General features: G+C 41.5%; 1 protein-coding gene across 1 annotated transcript; it reads right to left on the minus strand.

The window, feature by feature from the left end:
- Positions 1-51: 51 nt before the first annotated feature.
- On the minus strand, positions 52-19,540 carry LOC108931541 (round spermatid basic protein 1-like protein). The gene is made up of 8 exons (XM_029246285.1): positions 18,978-19,540; positions 16,106-16,243; positions 10,382-11,043; positions 4,220-4,357; positions 2,497-2,639; positions 2,109-2,276; positions 1,356-1,464; positions 52-1,101 (listed from the first exon to the last, which is right to left on the minus strand). The coding sequence occupies exons 1-8, from the start codon at positions 19,468-19,470 to the stop codon at positions 568-570; spliced, it is 2,385 nt and encodes a 794-aa protein (XP_029102118.1). The 5' UTR covers positions 19,471-19,540; the 3' UTR covers positions 52-567.
- Positions 19,541-22,620: the final 3,080 nt, after the last annotated feature.

A 22,620-nucleotide genomic window follows, 5' to 3' on the forward strand; every position in this document is an offset into this window, starting at 1 on the left:
TTCAATCTTGTGCACTTGATTCAGTGATGCCCTGCTGAAATGACAACACTCCAGTATCTGGAACCTTTATTAGGAGGTTCTCATAAGTAGAAAGCACACTACAATTTTGTTTTTTAAAAAGTTATTTACACTACAGTGCTGACATTTAACATGAGAACCAAAAAAAATATAAATAAGCTCTATGGAAAAAGGCTGTAGTCGTTAAAACAATTCTGTCTCTTCTTACAAAAAATATACTGTATGTGTTCATGTCAGCTCTAGTGTATGTATAACCTACAACTTAAAAATATATCATTTGAGGACCTGTTTGATTCCATCCTGCAGTGTGACAGTGCATCTGGCCCTAAGTGCTTGAAAAGTGAATAGTTAAGACAGGCACTGAGGAATGGTACAAGCTACATTTGCCATGCATTCATCCAGTAACAGTACAGCATCAGCTGCAGCACTGTCCCACAGAGCTCACAGAGGGCTTGCAATGTGTCACACCTCAGTTTTCATGTTTTGTTTTTTGATTGTAAAAAAACAAAACTAATAAAAGGATACGCCTTTTTAAACAATATGTATATATCAGTATAAAGAGTCTAGTTGCTGTCCAACAGAGGCCTGTTTTGGGACATGACTCAGGCGTGAGTCCCGGACTATGATGCCAGGCTTTGGAAACACTGTGTCCTTATGGTCTTCTGCAAAGGACTGTAAGGGGCATGTCCTGGCCTCAAGCGGTCCTGCTGTGGGACATTCAGAGTGAAGGTGTAGGGGCCTCAAACTACTCTCCAGGCCCAGGGGCTCTGAGGACCCTTCCACAGTAAAGTCTACAGGCTCTGCCTTAACCTGCGGAAGCAGGCAGCTGTCCTGGGGTGTCTCCAGCTTGACATCGCCCTCCACCTTGTGACTGACCTCTTCCCCAACATCTACTGAATCTTGGTGGTATTGTTTCAAGCGTATGTGCCAGGCCAAGCTGCAGACGGATGACACAGTCTTGAATTGGTGCACCACCCCACGAGGGATGTAGTAGATGTCGTTGTCATAGAGCTGAATGCGGGCGTAGCGAATGCCTTCCCTTCGCAGTTGGTTCAACTTGGCGTCATCAACCCACTGCACACACTGAGATGAAAAGAATGTCCATAAGACAACATGTTCAGCCTTAACATCCACTAGCCTTTAGACTGCTAACACACAATTCTATCATTGCTAAAGGTACCCTGTGCATATTTTTTAAAAGAGAACAAGATCTTGACTTTCAACATAATCCAACTGCCTCCAAATGTAAGAATAGAGTCCAAATTCATGAGGTCCTTGCTCATTACCACTCAGAGCAGTTCCAATCCTTGGCCACCAGGTGGCAGTGAGGCACTCACTTGCGACAGGGGCGGTTCGTGCAGATCGAGCTGTAGCCTCTGCACAACATCCGGGAAATCGCCAGCATGGAAGCAGACAACGTCTTTGGTAATTCGAGGGGGTTCCGTGCTACACAGATTGGAAAATGCAAACCAATTAAAAACGGGCCCCAACTTCTGTTCATTCCAGGGCTAGAAAACAGTGGTGTCCCACATTGTGCATTCATGTAGTGCTGGCCACTGTGGTAAAAGCTCCCGTCACAAACTTGACTTGGTTTAACACAGATGCAAATTTATATGTACATACCAGCAGACAAATGTGTGTCAACAGTGAGTGCGCAAGTTTTCTATGTCTGGTCAGTCAGATGCACTTAGGGTCATAAACTGAAACTGGAGGTTCAAAATGCTGCGGTAATGTACTGACTTCCTTTGGACAAGAGAGGAGAAGTCAAGAAGAAGCTGCAGTTTGTGGATTCATTTCACATTATGTAGTGATCTGTATATGCTCTTTTGTATTTGTATGAGACTTTCAGAATGTGTTATCTGTGGGACAACACACGTCAAGAGAATCTGTGCAAGACCACGCTCCAGACACCCACAAGGTGGATGTGAATGACGTCAGACAGTGCACAACTTCATGCTTGGTGTAAGATGACACCATCACTCCATGAAAATCAACAGACCTACACCATAACTGTGGACGCTACCAGTCCTTCCCTCTCTCTGTGTCCCCATGAGTTTTGTCTGTCTGTGCATGAGTGGACATAGACCCACCTCTCCCCGCAGTGTACACCCTTCAGCACCCCCACTGCTGCTGTAGTTTGCCGCTCAAAGCCCTGGCCAATGTGGTCAGCATGGGCCCGTGTCCGATCCTCGAACAGCATCTCACGTGGCTCACTGGTCCGAGGTAGATACTGTAGGTTCTTGATTTCATTGGTTGATCTGCAAACAAGTCACAAGGAACTCTGAGCCCAATTGTATTCAACCGATCCAAGAAAAACGTCAAGTCTGCGATCCTTCGTTCTTTCTCTCACACAAACACACAAAATGAAGGCCTGTGTCACTCAAGCAATACACCACACATAGTAACATCTGTTTAACTAGTACATCTTTCCTGACACGGGGGAAGCACGTGTCCTGTTCAGGGTTGTTCTGCTGTTACCTTTTCCTTTTGAAGGGAGACTTTGGCATGTCGGTCACTGGAATCATCTGCTCTCCTGGCCTCACCCACATGATGGGTCCATCATCGCTCTCTGTGGGGCTTTGCAGCTTCAGACTGGAGAAAGTTCCCCAGGGCAGGGTGTGCTGAAAGACACCAGGGTAAGGGGGGGGGGGGTGGTTGGAGACAAGTCAAGGCCTCCTTACCCACAAACACCACTGATGCACCAAGGAAAGGAGAAAAGTCAAACACACTCCAGCTACTAGTGTATGTCCCATCCACTCAAAGTAGGAGGAGTTACAGGTGCTTTGAGGTCAGTTACTTCGCTTATGCGGATAGTTAATCATGAATTGACCCAGTTAGCAAGCAAATTGTTCTGCGAGTGCATTTCAGCTTAGCATTTTAAACTCTAGTGCTTGAGTTATTTTTGTAAGTGGTGGAGGCATTACGTTAGCTGTTTGACAGTTTCTGTCTTTTGGCATTTGGTTACACCCTATGACTTTTGCATACTGAAGCCTTCTTGAAGTCAGTCTGGCTCACACCTATGCTGAACCATTCCAATGGAATCAGCAGAATTAGTTCCTGCTTCCAAAGTGGAGTGCTGGCCTAAGAACAACTACCATCTGAATTAGGTGTTTGCTTCCAGCACTATTACTACTAGAATTTTTTTTTTTTTTTTAACAGTAATGACCTCTACAGTTCTAAATAAAATTAGATTTACATTTATTTATTTAGTAGATGCTTTTCTCCAAAGCGACTTCCAATGAACTCTATGTAGTGTTATTAGGGCTGTCACGATTACTCGATCAATTTCGAGTAGCCGGTTTAAAAAAATTAAATTAAAAAAAAAAAAATTATCCTTGACTATAATTTGCCGTGTCGAGTACTCGGCAAAATGGCGAAAAGGCGGTGTTGCACAGACGAGGGTCTGTGCAAAAAACAGCAAGAAATGTCAACGGTGTGGGAACACTTCACGTTAAAAGAATAACAGTTTGCAGTCTGTGCAAAAACCAGCTTAAATACAATAACAGCACATCTGCAATGCTACAGCACCTGGAAAGGTGACATCCAGGCATAACAGATGCTCCGCCAGCACGGTAAGTTCACTAATAGCTTTACTTTAATCATTTTGAATACTCTTAATTTGCATGCCGTTTTAAACACAAGACCGAACATGATACATGTATATTTTCATTATAAAGAGTTTCACCACTTAAACGCCCATCAGAGAGCACAATTTAATGGAATGTAAACTCTGATAAAATGTGAAGTTATTAAGGCATGAATATATATATCTCCATGTTTCAAAATGTTCACATTACTTTTCATCGCGATTTCATAACTCAAACTCCCACTTGGGTTAGCATGTTTGATGGTTACTAATCACACAAATCAAGGAATTATAACCTTACAAAAATTAACCATGGTTTTATTTTCAATTTTGAAAAGCAAAGCATGATACGTTGTTGTTCACCTGATTCTATTTTTATTGTGAATTAAAAAAAAAAAAAAAACAATTACGAGTACTCGCCAAAATTGTCTGATTACTCGATTACCAAAATAACCAATAGTGACAGCCCTGAGTGTTACCAGCCCACACCCCTTATTCACCAAGGTGGCTTACACTGACAGATACACTACTTACGTTGGGTCACTCATCCATACATCAGAGGAACACTCTTTGTGTCACTCACACACAAATTAACTACTTGCTTCTGAAACTCACTTTTAGAAATGGCGATTCTTCAAGCATGCCGAGGAATTCTGGAAAGTAATCTCCAACCTCCTCATCTACAGCACCCACCAGGCTGATCTGTCGCATGGCACCAGCTCGGTATGTACCATGGGAGTAGGTTCGCTTTACCTGGAATAAAACAGGCAGAGACAAACATGTGAGTTGCCTCACAGACAGATACCTTATATCGCACACTGGTAAACTCTGATGGGTACCCTCCCCACTCACACATGAGCAGACACACACATACACCCAGAACAAACACACCAGGCAATCTCATCACCATGGGGTAGCTAGAGATGATTAAACATTTTTTAAATGACAGCTATTAAAAGGACTTTTCTGCATTTCAGAAAAAAGAGCAAAGTGGTGTTATACTGCCAAGAAACAGCATGCTGTCCACTGAGACAGAGCTGATGACTCAGTCACCAGACCACTTACATTTTATTGTCTTGCAGCTCACTGTCACTCGACCTTCTTTACTCTGTTCTAATGTATAACATACATTTTCCAGGATTTGTTTTTTTTTTTTTTTTTAAATAAATTTGTTTGTCCTACAGATTCAGTGTCTAAGGCCAGGACTAAACGCTGACTAGGTGGTGCACTACCAATGTCCTGAGGTCTGGCACACATCACCTAGTCTTATGGGTTGGACAGGTAGCTACAAACTGCCAACAGAGCTACCATACAGAAAACAAAAACTGCAAAACAAACAGATAGCTCAAGAAAAGTAACAGAAGCATTAACAAGCTATCAACACAGTTTCTGAGCAATGAGCTTCATAGCTCCTTGAACAAATATTACATTCAAACTCTTTGGCATCGCCATGTAATTAACTGAAAATATTCGCAAGGTAATTACCACAAAAGGTATGTCATATTATGCATTGTATCCCATTTTGTAATAAAAGAAATGCTTTAAATAGTTTGACTTAAATTAAATACCAAGCATTTGTCTGAAAAAAGCTGCCAGAAGCCCTGATGTCAGTTAGACTTCTGTTAAAATATGCTGTACCTACATTTTCTCCACCATATTTTAGCTGCTTCAAGTTAACATGTAATAACCTAACCCCCATGTCCTCCCAAGTTATTACTAAATACCTTACATACATTAAACTGAACCTTAAATTTAGTGTACTGAAAGGACATTAACTTAAAGTTTGATTTTTAAATTATCTCAGCACAATTCCTACTCTCATAGAAAGCTGTGCACATGGATGACAAGGGGGAGAAGTTACAGATTAACTTGTGCATGATGGCAGAATCTCTTCTGGACTAATCGAGGTCTTTGCAGGATCGCATAAACGCTCAGTGTACAGAAACGCAACATGCTTAATTTGGGTCAAAGTCCCCAGAAGCACTGGAAAGCAGGTCTGCAAACTAGCAAAAGAGCTGATGCTTCAGAGCTGGAAAGCCCATCAAGCCATTGCACCTGTCTCTGTGTCACAGCTTGGGGTTGCCAGACTTAGAACCCGTTGCAGGATTTGGCACAGATGGCCAGCTAAACAGTCAGTGCTCCTGTGTGGCCCTGTATCCACAGGCCCTCTGCTGCTATGTGTGGGGCAGATCAGTTTCAGGAGTTTAGACTGAAGACAAGGATCAGGGCTTTGACCCACTGTTTTTTCCACACCAGTACACCTAACTGGGTCAGCGATGAAAGAAGCTACCTTGTGGTCAGTGTGGTGATGGTGTGCTGCCTTCTGCACACGCACACAAACAGCTGTTGGCTCTGGAACAGCTCCAGAGGCTGAGAGAAACCTCTGAGAAGGCGCTTCTTACTGCCAAACACATTACTGCCGTAATAGAGCATGACTATTCCTTCTCTACTCGCTCAACCCAAGGAACCCCCCACCAGCATTTTCATATGCGCAGATGCTTCTTTTCCCCACTAAGAGAAAAGCAAAACTGCAAGACTTTCCATTTGATATTAGAACCATCACTGGAAAGCACTCTAATAACTTCTCCCGTACATGTTGTATTATTTGTACCAAGCATTAAAAAAAAATGTAAAAATGTGACTACGATTCACAAATAATACTTTCACACATTATTCCATCTATGCAACATAGAAAAGGCAGCAAAAAACAACAACAACAACCACTGAGCACCTCATCCTCTAATATTTCAGGGGTGGTTGCTCAAGGGTCAAAGGTCAGGCTGCCAAGCAGTTACAAGTGGTTGGCTGCTGTGAGCAGCCTGTCCCTGGCACTGGATGACTTAGGGCTCCCATGGATGCAAAGTCAATAGAACACAGCTTACATAAGCATTGTTGCTGAAACCAGCTGCAACAATGATGGACAACTCCTGTATATTTAGTGTTCCTCACAGGCTTGGCTGAAGCTTGTGCAAGGCCACTTCTGTGACTAAAGTTCACAATTAAACTTGGATCATTTCTCTGTCCTCAGAGGCGAGAACACGTTTTACCAATGTTTTCATCAATTTTCTGTTTTTGCTGAGCAAAGTATGTTTAGTGAAGGACTAAGGATGTTTTCAGATTTCCTCACAGTCACTTGCCTCACCACTAGTTTCTACAGAGTTAGCGCAATCTAAACAACTTTTGTTTCTCGAGGTCACTGAAGGCTGCCTTTGTGCACACTGTTTCCCACAGGAGTGCTGCCCTCTTACACACACACACACACACACACACACACACACACACACACACACACAACCAGTCCGTATTCAGTCGATGAACCAGGTGACTAGTGGATACATTTCCTTACTTTACTGTGGTTAGCAGAGCTTCAAAATAACCCTGGATAGATTCAACCAACTCACTGAATAAAACAAGAAAAGAATATACACTAACTGTTTAAAGCAGAACAGGATAGCTGGGATCTGTGCACTTCTTTCCGGATCTATGAGTAAAAGTGAGAATGTTGACATGGCGTTGTGCGTGCATGCAAGAGCAGCCTGCACTACTGTAAAATGCTCTCCATTTATAGGAGAATTTTTGCAGCTACTATAATGGCCTACTGCTAACAGAAACCTGGTTCACTAAGCTCAGAAGCAAAACAGCTGACAACGGTGAGAGGAGGAACTAAAAACAGGTTTTTACTATATATTTCCCTTGTCAAGGGCACAGAAAACCATTCACACTTCCCCTCGTGTAAAAAGTAATTATATTAAATAAAAGTATACATATAGTTTTTAAAAGACGTGTAAAGAACAGGTCTGGCTTTTTGATAGCACATGTCTACTAAATAAAAATGCAACATAAGGCCAACCAAGCTAATGACTAATTTTGCATTAATCCACTCCCTACAGCCATCAGCTGTGGTAAACTAAGCTGTAAATAAAAGGAGATTTAAGTCCTCCTTGTCCCCTTCTTTAATATTATACTTTTCCTGCACATTTAAGCAGCTGAGCACAAGTGATGCAATTTACAACCTGTTGCTTCTTAATCAAAGGCCTTACATTCCCCACACACACACACACACACACACACTTTCTCATGGAACTGCTACTTCATTTCTAAACTGGTGGTGAAAGTAAGATCCTTCTGGTTCTCTCTCTCACATACACAAGCTAGCAGGCAGCTACAGGCCCACTCAAACTTGTTCAAATACACTGGCTGTGGTTTGCAGAGTGCAAGGAATTCCAGACCTCCAGCTATTGAAAAGCTACAGAGGCTGGTACAGAAGAATCCGGACCCCACCCCAGCCCTCTTTACTAACTGGTGGAGTTAGTACAGAAAGTGGTACAGATTCAGGCAAAGAAAGTATTTTGGGTAAAATGTCTCATCACAGCAGCTCCAGATTATTGGTACTGTAATTTCTCTATTCAAACTGCATGCCTAATGTAGATGTAGACATTATGATTATACAAAATGAGAACTAAAATGGGTAGGGGGTGATGTGCGGGGTATTTATAATAAGCCGCACTCAATGATGTCCATCAGGGACTGAGAAAAAAAATTGAGAGAACCACATTACAGGCTCCTCTGGTGCAGCAACACACGCTTATCCAATATACACTGCTGCACAGCCTCCAGTGTACCTTTTATCCTACTCCACAGGATGTGCTCAAAAGGTCTGTCACACAGAGTGTCAAAAATTAAGAAGGGGAAAAAAAAGAACACGTCACCTAATTAACCATTCAATGAAAAGCTAAGTAAAAACAGCAAGACATCCTGTAAAAATGCTTTACAGTTGTTTGCATTGAAAACTTAAAAGCACAGCAAGGGCTCCTTCTGCACTGGATGGAACAGGATTTGTTCTCCAGATGGTGAGCAGAGCCAGTCGAGTGGGCTGAGATGAGATGAGATGCAATGCATCGAGGCTCTCCCACTGTCCCCACTTGTGGAGAGGAGTTCAAGGCTGGCCCCACTTACACTAACCACTCCCACTTTAGCCACTGGCCTGTTTTTCACCATATTGTAACCCACTGCAATCTCCATCAACACCACATGTTTCAGCTGAAGAGTCGAAATGTTTAACACATAAGGTTGCTTCAATTTTGACCCCAGACTGTCAAAAAGACTTCTCACCTCATTAATAATTCATTTCATAATATTTTCCACATGGATCTTACATTTGCAGATCAAAACAACTCGCCAACAAATCAGTTGGTAAAGAAATGCATCATGTTACAAAAAAAAAAATCAGGACCTGTTACCCAGAAATACTTTTTGGCTGAGTAAAAAAAAAATGTACAGCACAGATATAAAATTCTGAGAATGTGTAATAAGTACTTAAAGTGACTGCGTCCCAGAACAAGGTGAGAAGATAATGCTTAATTAAAATGAACTTAATGAAATAAAACTTTGTGGGAATATAAACATCTCCATCAACACAGCACACATTCTGGTGCTTAGCGAACAGTCTGAAAGCTGAGCACAGAACAAGAAACATCTCCCGAGAAAACACTCAGACACATCTAAACATTCAATGGTATTTTCGGTATCTTCAGTGTGCCTCCCCTTCTGTTTTTAACAGACAAAACTGTAGCGCCATCAAAAAGACCCTGTACAGTGTTAATGACATTGTTTGCACATTCCTCAAGATCTGAAAGAATACAGACAGAATTCCCTTCCTGTAGGCAGCCAAAACATTCAAAACATCCCACCCATACATTTGGGTTAAGTCTGCAGCTGCATTGAGATGACCCAGTTAGTAACCAGACTCAGGAAAGTTCTTAATAAAATGTTTATATTAAAAAATTCATTTTAAAGTTGAGAAGGACTAAAAACATAACCAAAAAAATCAATGTCACAGAAGATGAGGTATACAAAAAAAAAAAAAAAAAAAAAAAAAAAAAAGAACTGCAATTATAGCAACTAAATTTCATTAAATGAAGCCCTAAAAAAGAATTGAGTTTTTTTTTTTTTTTTTTTTTTTTATAACCAGGCATTACATTAAAAATACACAAACAACAATTACTGCTGTCAGGCCTCAGTCCATGAGAAACACATGCTTATGCCTCTTATTTAGTGCAATTCTTTGGATATGGATGTTGACTTCTTCACATTCAAGCAAAACATCCAGCTGTACTTTCTCTGGATAAGGACTAGAAAGAGTTAAAAAGGCCATTCAGATATCAGCGCAGCAGCCTGACAAAACTATCAGGCCTTCAGAAGCAGAAAGTATTGTACTAGTAAAAGACTTGAAGTTGCATTGCCTACTACTGCTGAAGTTCTCTTGATCATTGTACTTGAATTCAGCTCTGAATTACTCCAAAAAACCTCTCCATATAAATAGGTCAGATACTGCTATGCAACAAATCAGTACTATATTGTATATTCTAAATACAGTTCTGGTAAATATGTTGATTATTAGCCAGCCAACATTATCTTTAAAGAAAATTACAATTGAAGGTTACATTCAGATTTTGGGTTATGCAGAATCACTATTTGCATGGTACACAAATTTTAGAGATCAAATTCTTCAAAGGACCATGAATAGAATATTAACTTGACAGAGGGGCTTCTGATCAGTTTCTCAGATGACTTTATCAAGCAGAGAATGATTTCAAAGATAAAATTATCACACACATAATCTAGGTTTATTTCACAATCACTTTAATAACTCTTGAGACTGACAAAAAGTTTCAGTTATTTTCATAAAAGCAAAAAAAAAAAAAAAAAAAAAAAAAAAAAAAAAAAAGGGGGGGGGGGGGGGGGGGGGGGGGAGACATAGTCAATGCAATCACCTACCTGAGCATGGAAGTTAGCCATGGTGGTGGTCTCTATATCCTTCTTCCCCAGGATCTCCATCTTGACAGGCGAGTTAGGAAACTTGAAGGAGAAGTACTCAAGGAAATCTGGAAGGTAGGTGGCAGCACCATGGACAATAGCCATGACATAGTGTGCGGCACCTTCCTCATCCTCGCTGAAAGCCAGTGTGACAAATTCCCGGGCAAAGCGGTCCCTCTCAGTAGTGGAGAGACGGGACAACTCTTCAATGTAGGCATGGACCACCAGAGCACCACCATTGGGTTGCCGCTCCACATGGATCAACCGCCCAAATTCCAGTCTCTCTGTGCCTGGAGGCCAGGCTTGGTCCCTGGGTTCTGACAAAAGGGTAGTGGTAGGGCCAGCACCTTCCGGAAGGTTCACCTCCTTATTGAAAATGATGGCACCTCCTCGATGGAAAGGTGGAGGGGCCTTGAAGTCCTCACAGAGCTGCTCAGTGCCACTCTGCTTGGGCAACAGGCTTGAGAGCTCTGGCAGAACCCCTGTGCATACTGTCTGACTGGATCTGTTGTACATCTTCGGTCTCCTCCGTTTTTCACCATCTTTGTGTTTCTTTTTCTTTTTCTTCTTCACTTTTTTGATCTGCAGCTCCTCAGTGTTTACTTCTGGTTTCTCCTTCTCTCCTGCAGGGGAGGAAAAAAAAAAAAAAAAAAAAAAAAAAAAAACAGGAAAATTACAAAAATGAGATGAATACTAAAAAGTTTGCTGTAATCTGTTACGTCTACCTGTGGTCCCACCTAAAACAGAAGGAATCCAACCTGCAACACGTTACTTCAGAGAACTGACATGTTCACCTCCAGCATCTACTGGACCCAGCGAGACTGGGACTGCTCCACAGCAGACATGTTCAAGAGCACTCTGCAGCATTTTTGAATTAAACTTAGACTTGCACAGCCTGAACTGCGAGACAGAGCTTGATCAATTGCACTTACTATTGCCAAAGCATGGCAACAAGCATGAAAGAATTACTTGTCCAACCCATATCCCTTCAGTAAAATGCAAACATTTCTTACAGCCTAGGGCAGGTAGGAGCTCACAAAAGCTTTTAGTGCACTGTAATTTCAACCAAACCAATATAGCCAGTAAAGTCAGTCATGTAATGTAAGACCTACAAGTCTTATTACAGCCAAGATTACTTTTGCTTCATATGGCCTTGTAGGCCATTCACAAGGCAATGACTGGTTCCTTACTGTAAAGAGGGGTTCCCTAATCATTAAATGTTCAAATGGTTGAAACTACAAAACCCTGCTTTAAATAAAAAAAAAAAAAAAAAAAGCTGTTTTTCAAAAGAAGATTTAACACAAAAGAGTCTGAACATGATAATGTAGTTGATTACTGCATTTATTCTTTGCAATCAGTTCACAATCTTATTAAATGGTGAAAACAACTAGGATAAAGGGTTTTAAATCATAACATACTTAACTTGTGAGACATTAAACAAAGCCCACAGGAACACCTGAAGGGCATATGTGATGACTACTGCATGGTCTCATTTTCCAAAAGAAAGTATGCCACAGAAACACTTAAATCCCAATATACAAATATATTTAATTACATTATTTTTGATGCTATTTAACCTGCAAAACGGAATATAACCATACTAGTCAACACATCCGCCCTGCACATTATGGTGAGGCAGTAGTGTGTACTTGTCTTTGTCTATTCTTTCCAGCCATACAGAATATTCTCAGAACCACAGCTCATCTAGTCCACCATCAGGCAATACCATAAGCAGCTGAGCAAACTCCCACAGCAAAAAAAAAAAAAAAAAAATTCAACATTAAATAATCGCAACCTCTTCCACAAATAAGCAACACTGAGCACGAACAGAAAAGCTGTGCTGACTGCACCAAGAAACATGGAACTCAGGTCTAGACATAACAGTTGAACTATTCAGGACAGGTAATTTGCTTAAATTTCCATTGTTGAACAGGTAACGGGTGGCACGGTGGCACAGCGAGTAGCGCTGCTGTCTCACAGCACCTGGGTGGTGCGAGAGGACATGGGTTTGATCCCCACTCAGTCTGTGTGGGGTTTGCATGTTCTGCGGGTGCTCTGGTTTCCTCCCACAGTCCAAAGACATGCTGTTCAGGTTCCCCCATAGTGTGTGAGTGACAGCGAGAGAGAGTGTGTTCCACTGATGTATGGATGAGTGACCCAGTGTAAGTAGTGTATCTAGCACTGTAAGTCACCGTGGTGAATAAGGTGTGTGGGCTGATAACACTGCATGGAGTTCATTGGAAGCTGCTTTGGAGAAAAGCATCTGCTAAATAAATAAATGTAAATGTAGGTAAAATCATTCTGATACCTGTCTGATAGGTGCACAAAAAGTAAAAACAGAAATTTAATGGAAAACGTCAATTTCAAAACCCCTTTCTCTATAGAAAGCAGCCAGAAGAGCCAAATAAACCAAAACACCCATTTTCGCTGATTTCTTTACATTCAGGCTTTTTCGTAAGTAAGCTGCATTTCATATAATGGACATTTAAGGAAATGCTGTTAATAGCACTATATAACATCTATTTTATTGCTTCATTGAAATGTACATTTAAATTTCTCTGTCATTTCTTCTGGATTAAAACTTTACTACAAGCAAAAATGTAACTGGTAAACTTGTGAAGTGTTTATGGTCCATTCCCACCCACTGAAGGACATTTTAAATCTTCACATTTATTTATTTTTGTCTTTGGCATGTTCCAGAATTTGACAGTACAGGTAAAACATTAAGTGTGCCTGTCCTGTGGATAACCAAACACGAAGAGAGAAGGGGGAGGGGGAAAAAAGTCAAGCCCTGCAATGACAGCAAATCGGCAGCAATCCATTTCTTCCAAGCAGACCAAGGAGAAACCGCCACTGCAGATGATATTTGCTGGGTGGTGCTCTTTAACAGACCAAGGCCTTCGTAACTCTAAGAAATCTGACACTCAACCACGGAGTCAAAAATGACACACATCTTGCTGGTGTTTGCAAGCAACAACATAGACATCTGGTGACCAGGAACACGGGAGTCAGCCGCTCATCACCAGAACTGTTAGACTGCAAGGGAAAACTTACGTCCACCTACACCACCAAGTCACATGGCTCCGGGGGGTGGGGACGTAATGACCTTTCTGTGGCAAAAACAACAATTCCTCAATTGCCACCGCTAACCACACAAGTGAACTGGGTGTTTATCTGATAACAAGTGACACCTCCTCTCCCTGGGCTTGTTATTTGCAGCCTGCCTGCACTTGTTTAATGGCCATCGATACTGCAGAGCTACGGTCACCCGTAGTGAGATGCCGCGCTCCAGCAAACAGTGTGATGATCTGTGTCCCGCCAGGACCTGTCAGTGCAGCCCAAAATCTGCAGTCCAGTTCCACAGGCAGTAAGCTCTGAATCACGCATGCAGGATGTCTAGTGCTCAACTTAGGAGGATGTGTGTGTAGAATGGGCTAACTAATGCCTAGAAATTGGAAAGGAGGTGCACTTCTGAGCAATCAGGAAAAACGGTATGAGGGACACTACTGTCATTGTGTGTAAAGGAAATAAGGTAATGAAATATCAGTCCATTTACAGTGCTTGATCCACTTGTTCAAGAAGGGAGCACAGAAGCAGACCTGCTCTCAGGTACATCACTAGGAGATAAAGTGCCAACAGAGGGGATGTACACCACATTCCTAGCATACAAACTTGAAGCCAAGGCGGCCAGTTTGGAAGGCACCTAGAACCAATTGCATTTACATGCTATGTTATTACAGCTTGCAATGACCCGTGTCACAAAAAGTTCAATAGATTGTGTGAAAACACTAAACTGCCAACACACACACAAATATGGTTGAGCAGGTATTTCTGACTTGTAAACAGAAGCATAAAAAAATATTTTGAAATAGCTGAGTCAGTGTAAATTCTTCAAAAAGATTAAACTCACCAGCATTTCATATGGCCAACTTTTTTTATAACTTGCAGGAGTGCAGTTCACAGAAAGAAGTGTGTAAACTTGCTTAAGGTCAACTAAATGTCAAGAGATGAGCAAACAAAATGAAACAACTAATAAGCTTCTGTATGCTCTTGTAAAACATATTTCAAGCACCATAACATTACTCTAAATTGCTAACAGTATTTTTCATTAGCGAAACCAACACTGAGAAAGAGTACTGCAGAGGGAGACTAATGTTGCAGTTTAAACGAACTACAAGAGAAGTCATGATTTGCCTTAGTGACTTTTACATAACCAAAAAAAAAAAAATCTTTCTTAGAGCTTCAGATACTAATCATTTCAGGTTCTGAAATATTACAGGACATTTTCCTAGATTTGCATAATTAGAATCTATACCAAGTTCACACAGTGCTACATTTACATTTATGTATTTAGCAGATGCTTTTCTCCAAAGCAGCTTCCAATAAACTACGTAGTGTTATTAGCCCACACACCTTGTTCACCAAGGTGATTTACACTGCTAGATGCACTACTTACACTGGGTCACTCATCCATACATCAGCGGAACACACTCTCTCCGTCACTCACACACCATGGGGAACCTGAACAGCATATCTTTGGACTGTGGGAGGAAACCGGAGCACCCGGAGGAAACCCACACAGACATGGGGAAAAACATGCAAACTTCACACAGGCTGAGTGGAGATTGAACCCATGTCCTGTCACATCACCCAGGCGCTGTGAGAAAGCGGTGATACTTACTGTGCCACTGTACTGCTATAGTACTACTGACATGTTTCATCCACTTTATACATTAACCAACTGTAATTACATCTCTTTTCCTTATACTGGGCCTGATGACAAGCAAAAGTGCTAAACCAAGCCAAACAATATACTTCAAAATTTTACACCTGATTCATCGTTTACACGGACTGTGTTGGGATTATTTCAGCACTCTCCTCAAAAGCCATGCAACAGCACCCAGCCATACTTGAAACCTGGATCAAAGTTAACACTCCAAAACTTGGAATTCAGTAAATTCTAAGTCAGAAGTTCTGAAATCTTTAAAGTGAAATACAGTAACAGTGAAAAGTATGAGTACACCTGGAAAACCTTGCTCAATACAAGTATTAGCCAATGGACATATGGGTGAAAGCAAATAAACCCCAAGTGCACCATATCTCTGGCAACTGCTGTTGAACAAGTGGGAAGACATGTCAGCTGATTTCCTGCTCAAACTTGTTAATTTTTTCCACAATATATTTGGTTAAATGTACAAGTGCATGCCAACTTTTGACTAGTAATGTATGTAAACAAGACTCCTTCAAACCTCTCAGGATGAACCAATCTCAGTGTAAAATTTAAAAAAATTAACAGTAGTAAGCATTAATATTAATATACTCAACCATTTTAAAATCTGGCACTAAGGAAATTCTTCATAAGTTGTTGCAGTACAAAAAAAAAGAAGACAAATCTAGGTTAACAAAAACTGCAGCTGAAGTTCAGGTGGTTTGTAGGCTTAATGATGACAAAAGCAATGACGGGGGGAAAAAAAAGCATGCCCTTTAAAACTATCACACTACAAGATTATAATTTTTGCACAAGTTTAAAACCAACTCTCCAACTGTCAAGTGCATCCCAGTATTCAGTAAACACTAAACAGAGCCTTTTCAATGGCAGTATGACTAGGATGTCGGCGGTGGGGTTTGAAGAAACATGCCGTTTATGCTCACAGTTGAAAATACAGTATGTAAAACCATACATACCTTTCTGGAGCAGTTTAACTTCTCCATTTTCCCTCTTGATTTCATTCATTACTTTGTGCTTCTTTCTTTCCTTTTCCTTCTCTCTGTCTTTTTCTTTCTTCTTGTCCTTGTCTTTGTCTTTTTCTTTGCTGTTATGATCTGAAAAGGGAAACGAAGATTCAGCCAACAGGCCATTTATAGCCAGGAGGTAGACTACATTCTAATTTAACAGTTCGGCATATCCAGATGAAACCATTACACAGGCCCTGAAAAACACTAACAAAGTTGTGCAAAGTTATTAAATTTCATATGCAGAGGGCTTATACAGCTCTAAGTTAGTATCAACCAATGTGATTAGATTTTAGGTAAGAGCATTCAGAAAAATGTACAAATTCAAAGATTATGCTCCTAACAACGTTCTAATTCGAAAACAACCTTTAAACGTGGGTGCGATCCGATCCAGAACCATTAATCATCAAATGTGTAACACAAGAACAACTTTCCACACCTCTTTTGTAATAATAATATTATTATTATTGTCCCCAACTTCAAAACCTCTATTTAGAGAAAACATCTTAACTGTTCACCATCTAAAATGCATAAAACATCCAGAAATAAAACTATTTTTATAACCTTTATACTATACAAAACGACTCAAATCACAACAAATACTTGGTAACCAGTGATTAAACATTTGCTTGTGACAGATGTGCATCGTCACTTACTGTGGCCCCAAAAATACAAAACAGGAAATATCAAATGGCCACACAAATCAGATAAGCTTTACACTCTCGAGCAAGTTTTCCTTATGCCTACTCTATTCTCCACAGAAGCCATTTAATTAATATTGGTAACGCAGCAAGCCATTTAGTATTGATAACGCATGAAGAGAAGCTGTAAATTAACAATATGAGAATTTAATAAATGACAACCAAATCACAGAGAATATCTAAACGTGTTGAGAAAGAATGGAATGTGAAAGGAAGGGGGAGAGAGACAAGACAACTACCATTTTAAAACAAGATCCGTCTGAAACTTCCCATAATGAACTGGCATCACACACACAGACCACACTTAACTTCAATGGCCAAAACTGTATTATTACATCAAAGCGTTGTCCTCAATTTTCTCCAACCTGTCTTCTGATCTTTACAATTAACTGTCATTTTGCTCACATCTCTGTTTGCAAGGCATTTTACAACGATACGTTTGTATGCTAAGCAACTTGAATGAATAGTACACTTAAAATTAAATACACAGAATTTTCTTACTGTAAATTCAAAAGAAGGACCTTGATCAAGGGTACTACGCCCTTAAGTAGGACAATCCACCCCGCCCCACACTTCCAAACATTAATAAATTCTTTTATTACTGACAGACTTTTAGAATTCATTTTTACCCGCCAGATTACTTTAACTTAAGAGCAATGATTTGGAGACCATTTGAAATCTTTGAAATCTCCCTGAGTGAGATCTGGTGTAGCTTCTTATAACTGAAATGAACACGAAGTCATCTTAACGGGACATACAGTGCGAATATCCCTAGATCGCACGTTTGGCTGCGTTGTACGTGTGCTGTGAGAACAGCCCAGCGATTTCCTGAAAGTGGGTCGACGAAGAGAGCTTCACATCCACTGTGAAATGACAGATGACATCGGCGGTGGTCGCGCCATGACATGAGCTCGGGCCCTGGAGGTCTCTCACACACACACACACACACACACACACACACACACACACAGCAGTTTGCCACGGCGTTCGCTCGGCCATTACACAACTGCTTTTCACGCAGACCACAAAAAGTCAGCAGCTCCAGAATAAATTCAATAATGATTCCCTATCCGTGTTGCTGCTCAGCCTTACGTGTCAGAATGCCGCGAATGACTTAAGCTTTCAGTGGAAACTTTAAAGAAATTTCTTCCTGTTGGCTGTCAAACGGGGAAATCCTCCACACTCCCAGCAACAGCGCGATTATCTTATCCTGCTTATTAAATTACTCATGGGGCGTGTTAGAAAACAAGATGTGTGCGCGGTTTATGCTCGTAACAACCACGTAATTCGAAGACAACCTTCCTTCGTGGATGCGATCCGATCCAAACCGTTAATCAAATGCGTAACACAACAACAACTTTCCGTTTGTTTCGTAATGATAACAACAATGTTCCCAAAATCCAACGGTCGAGTTCGTAGTCACTGGCGAATGTCCGCCGTAAATAGCCGGGTGCAGTGGTGGGTGTCGCGCGCCGGACGGAAAGCTCACGAGCTGACATGTCACGAAGGAAACAGCGCGAGCGCTTGTGTCATGGAGCGGCTAATGTCACCAAGAAATCCCGCACCACTTTCTGCCAGTGTTTCAGTATGAATACCGATTACTATACCATACGAAACCCATCCGTTAATACGCGACAATGCCCCATTTTGTTGTTGAACAAATTAAATAATGAAAAATACAATACGACGGCATGATCCTGGACAGAACTTAACTTGGACTTGACAAACATGGACTCCGAATACCATCGCGTATTCAGAGTCGTTTTACCGCGAGAAGCAGAAGGCAACCGCGTACGTACGAACGCTAGCCGTGTCAAAAGTAGGACCACGAGCGGACAAGAGAGTCCGGTAGAGGACACATTTTCAGCAGTTGACGGATCTTGTCAACGGTCAACCGTCGAGCGCGCCAACCACCACGGCGGCCCCGCGCGCCGCGCCGTCCTGCCCCGCGAGCCCGACGTCGTCGGCCGCCTGCTCGCGACCGCTCGCGAGCGCGCCCCTCCATGCAGCTCTCCAGAAGGCTCCATCTGAAAAACTGCCTGAACGCGCGCATCCACAACGAACGCGAGACGACAAACAACGCAGCCGCTGGGGTAAACTCTTCGACCGCAGCCTGAACCTACCTTTCTGCAACAACTTCACATCCCCATTCTCCTTCTTCAGTCCGGAGCTGGCAACGCTGTTCATCTCGAGAGGGGGTTTGTGTTTCTTCTTTTCCTTCTCTTTCTCTCGTTTCTCCTTGAGCTTTTTGGGTTTTGAGTGAGGAGCGAGGAATGCATTTTGCTTGAAGACTTTATGTAGAGGCGGCTGCATTGACGCCGTCGGGCTGTTTGCATTGACGGGACTAAAGCTCCATGTTGTCGGGCTGCCATAACTCTGCTTCTGCTGGTGCTGCTGGTGCTGCTTTTCCGTCGTTCCGACTCCACCAAGCCCTTCTCCGTTCAGTTTCTTGGGCTTAAAGGCCTTTTCCTCGTTCCGTACTTTCTTGGGTGGTGGGGGATGGTGGTCCCGGGAAGACTGCTGTCGGTTCTCCGACGTTCCTTTGGGCTCCTTGGGCTTCGGCAGTGGGTTTTTATCTGCTGCTGCGAAGTGAATGAAGCTCACTGACTCCGCCATCTTGGGGTTTTCTCTATTTACTCTCTGCTCGCTGCTGCTGTTTGTGTGAGGGGCAGAGCAGGGGCGGGGCTTCCCCTATACTGATGTAAGGAGAGGCTTGAGGGCGGAGCCTCTGTCTGATTGACAGTGCGAGTCGATGGTGGGAGGAGCCTGATAACGAGGCACTGCTCATAGAAGGCGGGAAAGCATGCGAAATAAACAGCTTTCCGCGAAATATATGGGGAGATTTTTTAGGAAACCTTTCCACGTAGTCGTGTCTTTGCTAGGATGCTTGACCACCTTTAGCCAGTACTCGGTCCAGAATTCAATAGTCGTGTCTGGTAAGACCTCGCACTATAGTGAGCAAATTACAGATTATTACGAAAAATGTTGACTGATTTCCACGTAACTGCATTTGCTTTACATTTTATTACATAATAATGGATAACTTCTAGCGTTTAGAATCAAAGCAAATATGTAGAGGTCTGTTTCAAACAAGAAGTATTAACGAGATTTTGCTGTGTCCAAGTGGCTGGCTAATACAATACGTTACAAATATTTGTGATCCACATTTAGTACTTTTATTCACTATGCCTCTTTACATTGTATAGTCAGTATTGGCACTGTATAATGAATGTACAGAAAAATAGATTGCAGATGTTTTCCTGAGTAAAGAAATCAATGGTCAACATAACACTTTACCAACAGTAGCACCTTAAACTTAATAGGGACAAATATTGTCATAAGGGTGACCTTTTTTAAAAACATTATAATGATGTCACTAATCGTGTGCATTTTAGATGATTTTTTTTTTGTTCTAAGTGAACTTGTCAGCCCATGAACATATTGCAATCTCTCCTGTAATAAATACAGTATGTTATTTAGTATCCAGAACACTGCATTATAGGACTTTCAGGAACAAATTAGTTTTGGATAATGGGGAAAAAAGTGTAAGGTTTTAACTCAGATTTCAATTTTATTTTCAAAGCTTTTAATCCTTGAAATTTTCCCCATGAGCGTGTCTTTGGGAAGTCTGTCATATGTTTTCCTTCTGAATTTCAAATACACTTGTTTTGAGAGTTTTTGTCCACATGCCTCCTGTTGTGCAGATGTGTAATGAAAAAGCAACAGATGAGTGTCAGAGCGTTCTGTCATTTTACGATGATCATTTTATGGTGTTGTCAATATTACATGAAGTGAAGCAGAGATTTAATTAAAATTAATGAAATAATTAAACTAATGAAAATGTAACTCCTCACAAATACTATTTGATGCCAATTAAATCCATAAATGTGCAATATTCATCATTTTGTTATTTATCACAAACAGCACATGGGTACCAGATGTACTGTGTACCAACAGAACCAAACTCCATGCTGCTGAATGACGATAGTGGAAATCAAGGAGTCTTGCAGACTCTGCAATTTACAAGAAGTTCTTCACATTCTTCCACTCTGCTGTTCCTTCACCACCTTTCCTTACCTATTCTGACCTCCTCCTTCCTCCTCTCTCACTGCTAACAATTTTGGCTTGTTCTTTAGACAAATTCCATTCTGTAACAATGCTCAGCATCAACCTGCCTTAGTCATCTTCCTACAAAGCCTCATTCGCTGCATTTCAATCCCCATCAGGTGAAATCTCCGACATCCTGCTATCACACAGAGACACCAAATGCTCCCTTTATCTCCCCCTTCACCTTTCCTACAGGCCATTCCCCAGCAACTTGTCTTCACAATAAACTACTTGCACTCTAATTGCTTCCCATCTGCCTTCAAAACTGCCCTCATCTGACCACTGTTAAAGAAACCCTCTCTGGATCCAGACTCAGAAAACAGAAATTCATCCCCCCAGCTGGTCTGTCTTCCTTTGTAACTCTAACTTGGAAACTCTGTATCAAACTGGAAAACTTGCTCATTTCACCTGCTTCATACTATAAGCACCTGGGAGTAAAGACTGACTCAATCTTGCCCTCCTGTGAACATATTAAAGGCATAACCATTTCCTCCAAATACATCATGCATAACATCTGCAGGATACAGCCTCATCTCACTACAAACCCTATGCCACTTCTGGTCCAGGCCATGGTGATATCTAGCCTCTGCCATCAGACCACCCCAGCTGACACAGAATGCTGCTGCATGTGTTGTTTGACCTGCCAAAGTATTCCAATGTATCTTCCCTCCTTTTTTAATCTCCATTGGATTGTTGTAGCTGTCCACATCAAATTCCAGACCCTGATTATGGCCTATAAGACAATCAACGGCTCTTCTCCCTGATACATACAAGACACGATTGCTTGCTATGCTCCAGGCAGACTGTTATGCTTCTCTACCTCTGGCTACTTGGTGGTCCGATGCAAAAGAGGTCCAAAATTAAAAGCAAAAATGTTTTCGGTTCTGGCTCTAATGTGGTGGAATCCCTTAAATACACTTACATTTTTCCGCTTTTTGTGTTTGTATCTCTCACACACACACACACACACACACACACACACACACACACACACACACACACACACACACACACACACACACACACACACGTATTTTCTGAGCCGCTTGTCGTATCTTCAAAAAAATTAACAAGGAGCCAGTGTATTTGTATGTTGTGTTAATGTGCATGGTGTGAAAAATTGTGGTGTTGAGTTACTTGGGAGCATAGTTGTTTTCTATAATTGTAAGTCATGTGTACTACAACCAATGTATACACTAACAATCTATGTTTCTCCCTGGATCCTGGCATGTTTAATAGGGTTCATATAAATTATTCCCCGCTTGATGACACTCCACTGGCTTCCATGGCAACAGAATGGATGCACCAAGAGAGGTGTGAGCAGATGAGACAGACACTAAAGCACAGTTTTCACAGTATCATAACAAACCATTATTGTAGGGAGATATTAAGGAACATTTGCAGATTAAAAGGATCAATGTAAAAAAAAACAGAGTAATGTTCATTCTAGAAAGTCAGAGAATAAAGAAATTAGCAAACAAAGTACAGTTAATGCTCATGTTCAAACTGGAGGATCAGGTTCAGATCCAAGGAGAAACAGCTATTTAAGACTAGTGAACAATGGGGAAAAAAAAGGAAAAGAAATGAAAGATTTTGCTCAAGGCGTTCTAGACAGTAACCAAAAAGATTGATCTTAAGGATTTCCTATATTCCCTGCAC

Source organism: Scleropages formosus, chromosome 2 (genome assembly GCF_900964775.1).
Source record: "Scleropages formosus chromosome 2, fSclFor1.1, whole genome shotgun sequence".
NCBI classification, from domain to species: domain Eukaryota; kingdom Metazoa; phylum Chordata; class Actinopteri; order Osteoglossiformes; family Osteoglossidae; genus Scleropages; species Scleropages formosus.